Here is a 14,065-nt window from a genome sequence, read left to right as displayed (position 1 = left end):
TGGACTTTTTAACCAACAGGGAAACCAAACACGGCCATTTTTTTTGGTGCGGTTACCACTTTGGAGTCAACCCTCAATCCAGGAGTGTGAATCACTTTCTTAATTAGAGAACACAATTTAAACCACATGTTAACAATTAGCCTTCTGGATAGCATGGCTGTTCCTATGTACTATGTGTGATGTGAATAGAACACAGGAATGCTGCACTTTCCCAGACCTCGACTGAAACAGTGTTACAGAAAGAGTCCACACAAATTGAAAGGATCATTAATAACCGATGGCATACTCACACACACACACACTGTCTGTATGGTACATGTGAAGTCTTTCTATAATCTGTTTATTTTATTTATTTAACCATGATGTACAGTATAAAGGGTACATTGGCTGAGCATACATGCTCTTTTACAGCAACGCCCTGTTCACGTCCATCCATGTTTTTTCTGCTTGTCCAAGGAAGAGCTGCAGTGACAGGAGGCTAAGGAAGGACATCCAGACACCCCCCTCTTCAGAATCATTTTCCAGTTTCTGCACAAATGCTCCCAAAACATATGATTTTGCATTATCCACTAAGATTAATCTGACCTTGAACTTAAAATCAGAAAGCAAAGCGATACTCCTGTGTTTTTAGCTTACAGCCATAGTTACATTTTTTTTTTTTTTTAGTTACAACAAAAATGCAGCAACAAGAACCAATTAAGGATCTGATGACTGGTCCAGCTGTGTAACGGGCCTGTGTTATTTCCTTTGAAAAGCCACAGTGTTTGCAACAGTTGAAATAAGTTGTCAATTCTGGGTGTATTTGTTGTCTGTCAATACAAAGTAACAATCACAATAAATGCAACAAACCATGTCCATCCTCTCCTTAAAATGGCTGCTTGTCAAAGTGACAACTAGCCAACTCTGTCTCCGTGAATAATAGTCGATGTCTGGTTGAATCTCCCTGTTTTTTCTTTCTTTCTTTCGATACACCAGCCCCTCTCTGGGCTTCGAAGAAGTGAGCACATTAACGCCCCTGATGACTTGTCTTACTGATGAAGTGCTTAGGACATCCCAGGAAACATAACTCTTGAATAAGGAAATCCCTGTTTGTGCCAAGAAATGCTGCTCTGACCACACTCCCTTCCTTACCAGCTATCTCTCCTTGTTCCTTGTTCCGTCTCTTGTCTTTCTGTGTCCAATTTTTAAATTATCCCTCATTTCTTGTCGCCATGTCTTGCTTGTTTTGCCTATCTGTCCCTCTAAGGTGTCTAAAACCTCTAATCCCTGTATGTTTTCACCACATAATGACAAACCAGAGGCTGTAATAATACCAGAATCTGCGTGTGTGCATGCATTTTTGTTTTTGTGTATGGACACTTTTTGTGTCTCATGTTCGTAGGCACGTCTATGTATGTATATTATACTTCTTTGTGTTTGTTTGTTGTTTCTGTGTGTTTCTTTCCCACTAAATGGTTTGTGGTCTGAGGGGTGGAAGACAGAGTATACAGCAAGAAAAGAAGGAGGAGGAGGAGAAGGAGAGAGGAAAAAAATGTACAGGCCAAGAGGTGCTACCCCGTTGTTGTTGATAAGAAAACATGTCAGTAGCTTCTGACTCAGGCACATTTAGTATTACACTCTTTCTATGCAGCCTAAATGTTTACATGATTTTTCAGGTGATTCATCAGGAGTTTCCAGAGATTATGAACATGTTTGAATCATCATCATTTGGCTCCACTGTTGCATAAATTTAATCATTTATCATCTGCAAAACATTGAATTGTGCAATTTTACAATGTGAACATGCTGTGGATACATTTCTCATTACACTGTGGGGAAATTTGAGGGTTCCTAATGGTGTGTATATTTTGACACCCTCAAACTCAATACCCAAAAGTCAAAGTACCGTTTAATATCAAACAGATAAATACTTTGTATTGTTTTTGTCCACTACTGGTATTTTTTCTATTGATCTCTGTATATTGTATCTATCTAGGTTATGTTTTGAACTGTAATTAATAAATTGATAGTTATTAATTAAGTAAACACAGTGTCGAATTCTAAGGGGGCCTGCAGGAATGCAGTACTCTGGTAAGTGTTGTTTGACATTATGACAAGAAAGTGATAAGACTCTATAAACACTGGAGTGTGGTGTGTGTGTGTGTATGTGTGTGTGTGTGTGTGTGTGTGTGCATGCGTGCGTGCGTGTTGTATAAACAGCACAGCTTCTGACCCTCTTTGCACCATGTTTGCTCGTTAGTGCTGCACTGATCTTCTGGTCTTCCAGTCAGGTTCATACTGGCACATGAGATACAATACACAGTCAGTACTTTGGCGCTAATAACAATCTCCATATCTACAAAAACATCAGGATCTTCTTCAGTAGTCAGTGATGACCGGGAGATGATGCAACTGTTGGTGATTTGTGTGTTTGCAGCCATGTTCAGCTACATTTCTACCTCTACTGAAGTCTGCACCAATACCCTCCTACCTGGAGCTAAAGGTAACAACTGTTCCAGGATGTGCTGTGAGCCTGTGTCTGTGTGTGTGTGTGTTGCTGTGATACCAGTACCGCAATGAAAAGGTTTGTCAAATATTGTGCAAATCTGTGTAATTCAGTAACTCAACTGTGTTAACAAAATGTCCTCACAATGTTAGTACCCGTATGTACGCCCAAGAAAATGTAAAAGTGGAAAATTCTGCGGAAACACCCTTAATATGCTTTGGTGTTTACAGCGCTGATGATAAAGGTACCAAGCATGTAATGTCCTGGGGTTTATTAGCTTGCAGTCTGCTCCCCCATAGTCTTTTGGAGGGAATGCCTCCCCATGTGTGTTTTCCATTTTACAACATCCAGTAGCTTGTTCCCCTGCTGATTCAGACAGACAGACCTAATAAAATTAAGCCAAACACCATTTTTTCAGCTCCGTTCACATTACTGAAAAACAAGGCTTTTAACTCTGGCTGAAGCGAAAGTTAGAAAGATTTTACTTGCTGAAGCTGGGATTGACGGTCTGTCAATCAGAGAAATCAAAAAAAAGAGGAAAAAATATTATCATTATCATCACCTCTCTCGTTGTCATTTATCTTGATTTTAAAGTTCTTTAGGATGAACAAATGTAAGTTAGCCTCAGTCTCGTTGACATCTTCTTTTAGTTCCTGAACTGTAAGGTCAAGAAGTGGAAGCATGGGCAAAGAGGCAACACTAACTTCACACATACACACAATAGGAAGTGAGGAGATGTTTTGTCAGCTTTCCACTGAATTTTCTGTAGTGAGAAAGTCCCATTGTGATAATGTGTATTTAGACAGCTGCCTCTAAACCGAACTGATTATTTGTACAAGACGCATCCCAGATACGACTGACCGGAGTCGGTCTGTGAGTGTGTGTATTCTCATGTCTGCGTTTTTGAGTGGGTGTCAGATGTGCATTTTTTATACCCTGAAAAAATTTCCACACAACTGCTCTTAGTTATTGAACAAACACTATTTTATTGCATTTCCTGGTAGTTCGAAAATAGATGTGTTGGCTTTTGGATTTTTTTTTGAGGTATAACAAAAACACTTGTCAGATGATACTCGTGTTGAATTCACTTTTGCTCACTTCTGTCATGTGTTCCCTTTTCTTACTAGCATAATAAATCACCCTGAGAATTTTATTTGGCATGGGAAGTCTCTCCTTGATTTGACACCTTAATCACACAGATTGAGGCATGTTAATAATTTTACTGTACATGGTTTCATTTCAGTAATCCAGAAAAGGAAATAATGTCATGCAGGCAGAAATGCTTGAAATTGCAGTGATTTTAGGTTACTTGAAAACCTCTACACAGTCTGCAGAAAGGAATAATCAGTTTTCCCAAGTACTCCTCCAGGCTAATAGAGGGGTTTGTTACAATCCTTCATTTCAAAGCCCGGCACTTAAAAAGATATAAAGTACTGTTGGCATCAACAACTGGGCAAAATTACACTCTGAAAGCCTCTCAAGATTTCTTGCCAAGAGCTCTTTGAACAGTGGACCCACCGGAGAAACACCAGAGAAATTTCTCCAACACCTCATTTGTGCTTTCAACTCTGAAAACTATGTTGTGTCGAGGCTAAAATGGAGTCAAAAGTAAAAAAAAAAAAAAAAAAAAAAAATTCAGTCGTAAATCAGGTCATAGTTATTGATTCAAATCTCAATTTTACTAGCCATATCAAGTGAATAACTGAGTCAGCCTATTATCATTTTAAAAATGGAACAAGACTTCAAGGATACATGTCTAAATATGATTTAAAAACCTTGTTTTATGCCTTCATCACAAGTAGGTTAGACTACTGTAATGACCTTTTTTGAGGTCTTTCCAAGAACCCACTAAGGCAGCTTCAGCTCATTCTGAATGCTGCTGCTAGAGCTCTCACAAAGACTAAAATCACTAAATGGTTAAGGGCCAAAATACATGTCTGACTCTCTACTGCCATGTGAGTCCTTAGGGCCTCTTCAGTTGTCTGAAACAGGATAATTTCGTCAAAACAACACATGGCGAAGCTACATGCAGCTATTTTTATATTATTATTAAGATCTCAGGGTTGCCTGAACTGTAAATACTTAAAAAAAAAACTGACTGTTGATGTCCATTACTGCCTGCCAATTGAAATTGCACTCTCTGTTGCAATTTTCATGCTAAAAAACTGCTGTATCTGTTTTTTAAAGTTTTTGGTTTGTTTGTTTGTTTATACAGTGGCCCTGAAGGTTAAAAGATGACAACATTTCACAAAACACTCTCATGTCGTGACATGGATGATCTGAGTAGCTCTGATAAGATGGCCCCTCTGAGGTCCCTTGTTGATGTGGCACTCATTCTTTTAAGCATGCTTTCAGGGTTCCACTGGATGTCATGTCAACGATAAAAGCACATTGAGTATTACATCACGTGAACGTTCTTGATTGAATGATTTACATCTGTGCTTCTGTCCTTTCGATTTAAAAAATCTAAAATGTGTTTTGTGAAATGTTGTGCTTCCTGAAATGATTGTTTCAACCACCTCAAACTTCCTCTGTGCAATGCGCCAGATCAATAAAGTTTGCTTTGCTTTGTCTCGTGTCACTAATACTTAAAAGGAGCTATAGTGCTCTTGAAAATGAGACTGACTTGGGTATAGCGAAAATGGAACATGAAGAGTCAAAAAACTGCTAATTAACATTCAAATTTGATTCAAATTGGACCTGAACTGAATCTTGAAAATTCACTAACTCGTGTACTGTGCTGTTGTAGTTCTTGGCCAACTGGTGGTTTAGATAAAGTATCATCATCCTGTAAAGGTTTCTATCCATACCAGCAGTGAGTGGGAAAATGCAGATTTAGTACCTGCCACACCGGGAAAGTGAGTCAACTGTATACCCTTATTGCATGTATTCAGGTATTTTAGCATCCCTCTGACAGAATTCTGCATCAGTCAAGATGGGAAACATGTTCTCCTTATGCAAATCCAATCCTCATTCACATTTACTCAATCCTCATTTACTGCCTTTCTATTGTAATCCAGGGGACCAAGGTGAGATTGGAGAGGAAGGAGAACAAGGAAAACTGGGGAAGAATGGACCACCAGGACTCCCAGGTATCGAGCATCCATTCACGTATTATAAGCAATACAAGACAATTCTCTCTGCTGATTTTAGCTCCAACCAAACCCAAGTGACATGTGAGTCTTTCTGGAGCCAGACTTTTCCGTGTAACTATCCAAAACAACTGTAAACAGACTTTGATCTGTAAAAATGATGGTGCTTGGCCCATTATCAAACTGCGGTTGAAGATAATGCAGTGGACAAATAACAGCATAATCACAGTGATTCGTCACACATCCACATCACACCAGAGCTGGATGACTTTGTGAGTCACAGTATAGAATCAGACATGACTTTAAAATTCTTCAAACAGAGGAAACGTGGAGCTGAAAATATGTGGTCGTTGCACAGTGACACAGGCCAGTCGAGGGTGGCTGCCCATTGCTTGGTGTTTGCAGCTGTACTGAACTTTGCAAGGTTCAGCTGATTAATATACACACAATGAGGCAACTGTAGCCGACCACAGTGCGTCTACAGTGGCACCTAACAAGTTGCCTGGTGTCTTTTTCTGCTCTCAAGCACTATTTTCTATTTTTATTATGATAAAGATTTGCCACTGGAAGGAGATAACTACTTCCCTTTATAGTTCAAGAATTTCATATGACATAAACTTATATCTTGAAACAAGACAGAACAGTATCAAAAAACTAGATCAACTACTGTATAAGGCCTATTTTACCCATATATCATATAACAACAAATCGCCGTGTGAAAAAAAATACTCAAGTGATATAAAAAAAACCAAAAAAAAAACTGTAGTCTGACTTCATCTGTCTGCAACTCAAAAATCCCATCACATTTACATTACATTACACTGCTGTAACCTGGACTAAAAACCATGTCTAATGCTTTGTGCACTGTGCGCTCACACACATCCTGGCAGCAGCTTTCGTCTTTTCGCTCCTCTGGACAGCTTGCTTTTCTTTGCTGTGCGGTGGATTCTGAGGTCTGCTTTGCACTCTGACACGCAGATGGACAGACAGACAGACATACAGAAAGCCCTGCACTGCTGTGTTTCTATACAGGAAGCAGACGTGTTAATTACTGTTGAGGAAAGCGGTGGCGTCCAGCTTCGCCATATGTGTTCCAACTGGGCTGGTTGACCCGGCCAACCAACAGGCTGTATCGTACACACATATGTCTGCACGCACACATACACAAATACACACTGAGACATGCATACAATGTACTGCACGCCAGGCATGCAAGCACATATACACAATGCACATGATGTGTATGTACACCCAGTACATAATTTTATATACACGCACACATACCGAGTGAAAGCACTGGTTCCTGGCTGCGATCCTCCTATCCACAAATGTTTGTTTTATTCAATAACATTTCACACAGGTCATCACACACACACACACACACACACACACACACATACACACACATGCACGCACACACACACGTGTGAGCACACACAGCAAGCACACATTTCCTGCATCAAACTGTATGACAGACAAATACAAGGAATTTTGTTTCCCAAAAAAAGTGCAAGGAAGGAAGAAAGAAAGTATATGTGTGTGAAACCTTTTTCAACTTTTCAACTCTGTGGATATTTTCCTGCAGTATAGCAAACCCAATCATTATGGTTTTTCTGTGTGTACGCTTACTGTATGAACGTAAGTTCCTACTATGACTTTGAAAGTAAGTCAACAGCTCAACAGATGACGCATGTGTTCCCTGTTTTAATTTAAGCCATTTTACAGGAAACAGTTTGCTTAATTTTGGAGCATTAAAAGGAAATACGTGATCATGAATGCTCAGATGGGCAACAAAAAAAATTTATTGCTTATTGACGTCAACAAAAACTCGTGCTGGCTTACAATATTTGTCAATTGCTCATTTTTACTAGGAAAATTTCAGTGCTACAGACAGTACATTTAGGAGTTATGCAATGTTCTTAGACCTTGTGAAGAACCGGTTGGAGTGAACTGCATGTACAACAAATGAGAAACTTGACAAAGTGGCTTTATTTCACGTGAACCAGTTCTCTTTCCTCTGTCTGCTAAGCTCTGAAAAAAAAGCATAAACACCAGCATTCATACTTGCTTATTATGTCTGAGCAAACAGTGAGTAATTAATGATCTGATCTACAGTCTGCTTAGCATTTTAATCTCTTGCATTTTTGTTACATTAAGCCTTGAAAATATTCAGTCCACTGAAGCCAGTGTGAGTGTTTTTGAAATAGCTTGAGTTGTTTGGCTCCATGATTACAATGAAGAATGTGGCCTCCACCTCCTTTATCCTACAGCAGCTGGAGAATCCAGACGTTAAACCAGTTGGAGGGGTTGGCCATTATAAAGAACCACTTCAGTGATAGGAAGGACTGTTATCTGGACGTTTAGATAGACCGTTTAACTGGCAAGCATAAGCTGTGCGAAAACAACATTAATCAACTTTTATAGAGATGGAATAACAAGAGACCAAAAGATTAAATTTCTTCATATAGAATAAAACAACTAATCACTGTTCACAATCAGCTCTATCAGCAGTATTGTCAAAATATTTACTTTGTGATGCTGTTTTTCAGAAACTCACACTGAAAATTACATAAAAAGTGCAGGAATATTATAGCAAAACAATGCCATTTCCCATAGGTCACAGGCTTTACACAGTCTACCAGCCCTCACACAATCCATAAGACCTCACACCTTTCGCCAGCATTTCTCACAAATCATCACGTATAAAATCAACATGAGAAAGTGGGAAATGGGAAATAGTAGCCTATGAATTGCTGGCTGTGTATGTATGTGTGCATTTGTGTGGCAAATCCCTCTAATAGCAATAGGCCTCTTCAGTGCGTCACTTAACATTTCAAACGCCATCAATTTCAAGTTGAATAGCTTCCTGAGGAAATACTCGTTCAAGTGCTGGCAGAAAGCCTCAGTGTGCTCTGTAGTGTTCCCACACACACACACACACACACACACACAAATCTACAGACACAAATCTACAGACACAATCTTTCGCAGATTGTTTTCTGTTCTCATACATTTTCAATTTTACATCCAAAACCCTGCACCTTCTCTTCAGCAACTGAAAGCAGTGTTCATAACACAGACAATCTGTTACAGTCATTACAAAAACACATCATCATTACTGATGTGTACAAATCAAACAACTCACCTCCACTCATGATCTGTGATACTACAAAGAAATAATAAAATTACATCAATAAATAATAATTCGCTCTGTTTATCACAATGCACTTAAAACGTATCCTGCGCAGAGTATTTTCACTCTACAAACCACCTCTCAACACAAAGTAGTTAGTGGCCAAACATTTTTTCCTCTAATTTATATACTGGCATACTAATAACGACAACAACAGCATCAGTTTAGGAACCAAACTATGCAGTGATTGTTGGAAAAACCCTCAGGGCTTACAGAGATTATCCCCAGAAAATGAGATTGGAGCATGCAATTATATTGATTAAGCTTGAAAACAGCAAAATAATCGGTAAGCAAAAGAAAAATGATGAAAAGCACAATTGTAGCATAAATGTAAAAATCTGACAAACCTGAAAGAATATATGCCTGACAATTAGAGAACTTTTAAAACACTGATATCTACCATATGTACTTTCTGGAAAATGTTGCCTGTTGTGTAAATTATGCCCATGATGATGGATTGGAAACTCATCATTTCAAACTAAGATGAAGAGATTTATGTATACAAAATAGGTCCAATCCTCTTGATATCTTTCTCCTGCACTCATCTCCTGTTTTTCCTTCTCTTCTTCCTCAGGAGTGCCAGGAGAGACAGGCCTGAATGGAGAGGTGGGCCACACAGGAAAGATGGGGTCTGTCGGGGATAAAGGTATAACACGGAAAAGTCTTCCAATTTTATCCCTATCTTCATTTTTCTATGTGTGTTTTTGCACTGTCTATTTCATCCAGTTAACTAAGTTACATTACAGTGTACACAGAGGCCTTATCCATTTTATTAGCATTTGTATCTCCAAATGAGAAAAAGATAGATGAACTTTATAACCATCAAGTCTATAAATGTGTCATTTTCAGTCATCAACAGCAAGCAACAAAAGTGATTAAAACACAGAGCTGTGAGATTCTATGGGAACCTAATGACCCTGTAATTGTCTTAAAGAAGAAATATATTTCCCTGAACTCCTCCTCAGCTTGGCCTGCTGCTCCATAACCACAGACTGAAAACACTAAAAAAGTTGGCATTTCTACACAAATCAGCAAACATAATTAGTCCCAAGACTGATATACACAAGGAAGAATTCTTTTAAGCCAAAAGCAGTTTTTTAAAAATATGTATTTTTCCCAATTTCTTTTATGTTTTAAGTTATCACATCCAAAGATAGAAGAAAACATAATCCTGCAGTATGATGTCAACCAGTTATTTTGCCCAGCATGACTCAAACAATTTCTATCTTTACTTTTGTTTTTATGGGCAGTCTTGCTCCCCTGCCTTTCTAGGCATTCACTTTTCTCAGTATTCATTATGTTTAATACACTTACAGGAAAATGGCTGTGCATCAGCGATCTCAGGCTGAGGAGTGAGGTCACAGGTTTGGATTCCTCTTGTTCCTGAGTGCCTTAGCTCATAAAACACCTGGGGGACAAAAACACACTTCTAGGGCAGAATCTTAAACTAAAATTGATTTGTTTTTTCTTTAATTTAAAAGAATTTTAATCATATTACAGAAAAGCAGTGTTCATTTTCATGTCTACATTAGCAAATTTGTATTCCTATAACGTCACTGGGATACATGAGATAGTATCCTTTGTATCTGCTAGGGTTTTGTGCACAGAGCTGCTTATTAACAGAGAATGCACAGAGCTTGCGTTTTGCTTGGGCCAAAGAACAAATATCTAAAGCTATAAACTGTAAGATTGTATAATTAGTGAGTTCATATGTAAAACAACCCCAGCTAATATCCCCCCAGAGATGACACCTCTTTGCACATCCGGTAGCATTTCATTTTAATAATCCATAGAGGTTCCACCCTGGCAGCAGGATAACAGGCTAAGAATGAAGCTAGATATGTTGACTTCTCTCTTGTTCGTAAGTGTGTTCACATTTTTTGTGCTCAAACTGTGACTGTTTCTTACAATTTTTATTACAATGAATATGTTTTATTAATTATCCGAATTCCAAAAACACTCAGATTGCACAAGTACAATAATATACTGCTGTGTTCTTCCTCAAACAAAAACCAGCTTATGGTGATGTTTGTACTCAAGCCCACTTCCCCAAAATTTGCAACCGTCAGTTCATTTCCTCAGTGAAGTATACGAGTATAGAGACAAGTGTATACAACATACATAAGTGAATATGGTCTGGATTAAATTTACACACAAAGTTACAATTTGCCCACATCTCTCATGTTGAAGTTTATCTGGAACAATGAAATCTGGGTTACAGCAGATTATATTTGACCTGAGTAAATTTTTAAATCTGTAAAAACCTGTGTATAACCATATTTGAAATACTTTAAGTATGATACAGCCATCTGGTGGCTAATTTTGGCAATTACATCACTATATACTATTAAACTGACTCAGAACAACACCACAGATGACATATTTGCAACGATTGTTTGACGTGAGGTGTGATTTCTATTTCTCTGTAGGTGACAAAGGTGACAGAGGTTTGGAAGGGTCCTCGGGTTTAAAAGGGAAACCAGGTGAGTACATTTACATGCAGACATCCATCATTCTGTTCCTCTCAGAGCAACATGATGAACTTTCAAATTTACAAATAAACAGCCTAGACAGAGAATGTTTCAGTATGCATCTCCCTCAAATTTCAACAGTCTTACAGTCAAACAGTCATACTTGTAACTGGGTTTTTAATTGGGAAATATATAGTGGAGCACACCATATGTGTATATGTATTTGTGTTGCAGCACAATAATGAACATTTGTTTATGCCCAGTTGCTAGCCATTCTTGGGGATGGTCCCTACTGTAGACAGCAGAGCAACAAGTTAGAAAGTTGAAATCAGATGATGACTATGTAGTTAAAGTGCTGACTTTTAACTTTAAATGGGTGTTTTACTGCCCAAATACTCTAGTTTCACAGTTTTATGACCAGACAGCACCTCACCTCAGTTCACCTGAGAAGAGAAAGAAAGCACACGTGGCACTCCTGTACACTCATCTATCACTAATGTACTGTGGCATGTTTTTGTCACTGCCATACTGCAGGAGGGTGATTCTGTATACACTCAGATCATGTGCTGGCCCTTATTTAATCCATCAGGCACAACATGTGATTGCGGCAGGTACAGGAAGGTCGTTGGACAGCTGGATGTCAATGTAGGCAAGCTGAGCAATGCCATCAAGTTTGTGAAGAATGGTGAGTAGCAAGCTGAATTTCCTCAAAAGCATGAAAACTGTAACACGCAACAGTGAAAAAGGAAATAGTTTCAGAAATAAAAACTACTGTTTTCGGTTAATATTTCAGTTGTTGAATTTATGAATTTGTAGGCTGAATCAGTTCAGGTTGAAACTGAATTTGGCTTGAAAACAGTATAAACACAGTTTTCAACTGACATTAAGGCATAGCCTTTCTGTCTCTGTTTTCGTGGTTCCTTTCCAGTGATTTCAGCCTTGATAAGCACAATGGAGCTGCCATTTAGATACAGTGAAAATACATCCTTCCTTTTACTCAGTATGCCATGTTCATTTCTGACAATCACGTGACTGAACTGTTTGGCCCCTTATAGACCAGGATTAACACTGACCCGCTGGCTTCTGATTTGTTGTTTACAGAGAAAGATAATTAGTAGATCATCATAGAAAAACCAAAAACCTTTAACCTGTAATCCTGTCTTGTGCAGTCATCCTGGGACTGAAGGAAACAGAAGAGAGGTACTACCTGCTGGTGAAGGAACCCAAGAGGTTCAGAGAGGCCTCAATGAATTGCAAGCTAAGAGGAGGCATCCTGGCCATGCCAAAAACCAGCAACACTAACAGTTTCATGGCAGACTATGTCAGTCAGGCAGGACTGACTAGAGTTTATATCGGAGTGCAGGCTCAAAGCAAGGACACCGTAAGTTGTCCCCATCAGGATATGCACACACACTGCATCAGGTGGATGTTCATTTTATTTGTCCTTGTTGTTCTAATTATTTCTCTCCTTTACTTTTTGTCATCAGGATGGAACAAGCAGTTATGTTTATGCAGACTCCAGCCCTTTGCGGGGCTTTTCAGCTTGGAGCCCAGAGGAGGAGCTACATTCCAGAGTATCTCCCACCACAAACTCAAGCTGTGTGGAGCTGCTCAGCACTGGAACGTGGGGTCATGTGGAGTGTGAAGCCACCATGTTTTTTATCTGTGAGTTCCCGAAGAGCAGGAGAAGAGGAGGAGGAGGACCAGGAAGAGGAGGAAGAGAGACACCTGCCTCTGGTGTTATCATGAGTCAATGAGACATTCATACTTGCATGCAAAAGAGATACACAAATATATCTTGTATACCATTGAAAATTTATGTGATGCATTCATGTAATAAATAAAATGACTGCGCTTTGATGTTGTCCCCTTTAGAGATGTCTGCCTTCTCTCTAATATAATAGAAGTAGATCCCACTTCCCTTGTGGAGGGGGAGGGCCAAAAAAATTTTGCAAAACTCAACAGAAATGTGTCTTTCCAGAAATCGTGACTGAGTCACTCAGCATAATCCACAGATCATTTTGTGAGCAGTTTCATGTCCAAATTTATCAGCCTACATGCACACCTTTTGCGCAGTGACACAAAAAAGGGTCCTAGGAGGTACAAGCAATAGTTTCACGAGGCAAAGTAGTGTGAAAAATGATTAACAGTTTATTTGGAGAAATTAAGTTTAAAAGGTAGTGTCGTGTAGGCTCAGAGCTGAGACTCAAAGCTTCACTACAATAAATTCTAAGTTTTAGCTGTGTCAAATTGTTCAGGAAAATCTTCCCTCGAAGTCCAGTAGAATCATCAACAGGAGACAGGATTCTGAGCAGCAAAGACTTTAATGCCAGCAAAAAAGGGAAAAACCGTTCACAAAGCACACTAGGTACACATGAAGGGTCTCTCACAAAATGACTGGTGGCTTCACATTATATACCTTTCCATGCCTATTGTCCATCCCTTTTGCCAACTTTGTTTTTATTACACCAATAGGTTTCTCTTTTTGTCCTGGATTGGGTGGTGACTTTTTACACCATTAGGTAGGCCTGCCTTAGGTTTTCTGGGGACTTTCCACTGGCCTTATTTTGCACCTGTTTATTTATTATTTTCTTATTATTTTTTTATGTGCTTCTTGGCACAGTTTACACTGGCCTTATCTTTGCACCTGTTTATTTATTATTTTATTTTATTTTTTTTATGTGCTTCTTAGCACAGTTTACACTGGCCTTATCTTTGCACCTGTTTATTTATTATTTTATTATTATTTTTTATGTGCTTCTTAGCACAGTTTACACCATTAGTTCTCCTCTCTGAGCTGCCTTCCAATTTCGGCCTAAGTTTC

At 38.9% G+C, this 14,065-nt stretch overlaps 1 protein-coding gene across 1 annotated transcript; it reads left to right on the top strand.

Annotated features, from left to right (window-relative positions):
• Window positions 1–2,232: 2,232 nt before the first annotated feature.
• colec10 (collectin sub-family member 10 (C-type lectin)) lies at window positions 2,233–13,101 on the top strand. Its single transcript, XM_046399701.1, has 7 exons — window positions 2,233–2,482; window positions 5,506–5,577; window positions 9,345–9,416; window positions 11,200–11,253; window positions 11,831–11,926; window positions 12,411–12,622; window positions 12,729–13,101. Exons 1-7 carry the CDS (start codon window positions 2,383–2,385, stop codon window positions 12,996–12,998), a joined length of 876 nt encoding a protein of 291 aa, XP_046255657.1. The 5' UTR covers window positions 2,233–2,382; the 3' UTR covers window positions 12,999–13,101.
• The last annotated feature ends 964 nt before the right edge of the window (window positions 13,102–14,065 follow it).

Source organism: Scatophagus argus, chromosome 9 (assembly GCF_020382885.2).
Source record: "Scatophagus argus isolate fScaArg1 chromosome 9, fScaArg1.pri, whole genome shotgun sequence".
In the NCBI taxonomy this organism is placed as follows: Eukaryota; Metazoa; Chordata; class Actinopteri; family Scatophagidae; genus Scatophagus; species Scatophagus argus.
Note: the sequence above shows the minus strand (reverse complement) of the source record. Positions and strands in the feature narration are given on the sequence as shown.

Bases quoted from the DNA above. Each gene is read 5' to 3' on its own strand.
- colec10 (XM_046399701.1), top strand. From the start codon at position 2,383: ATGATGCAACTGTTGGTGATTTGTGTGTTTGCAGCCATGTTCAGCTAC. The intron at 9,417-11,199 runs GTATAACACGGA...ATTTCTCTGTAG, and splicing joins GGGGTCTGTCGGGGATAAAG to GTGACAAAGGTGACAGAGGT. The intron at 11,254-11,830 runs GTGAGTACATTT...TTAATCCATCAG, and splicing joins GGGTTTAAAAGGGAAACCAG to GCACAACATGTGATTGCGGC.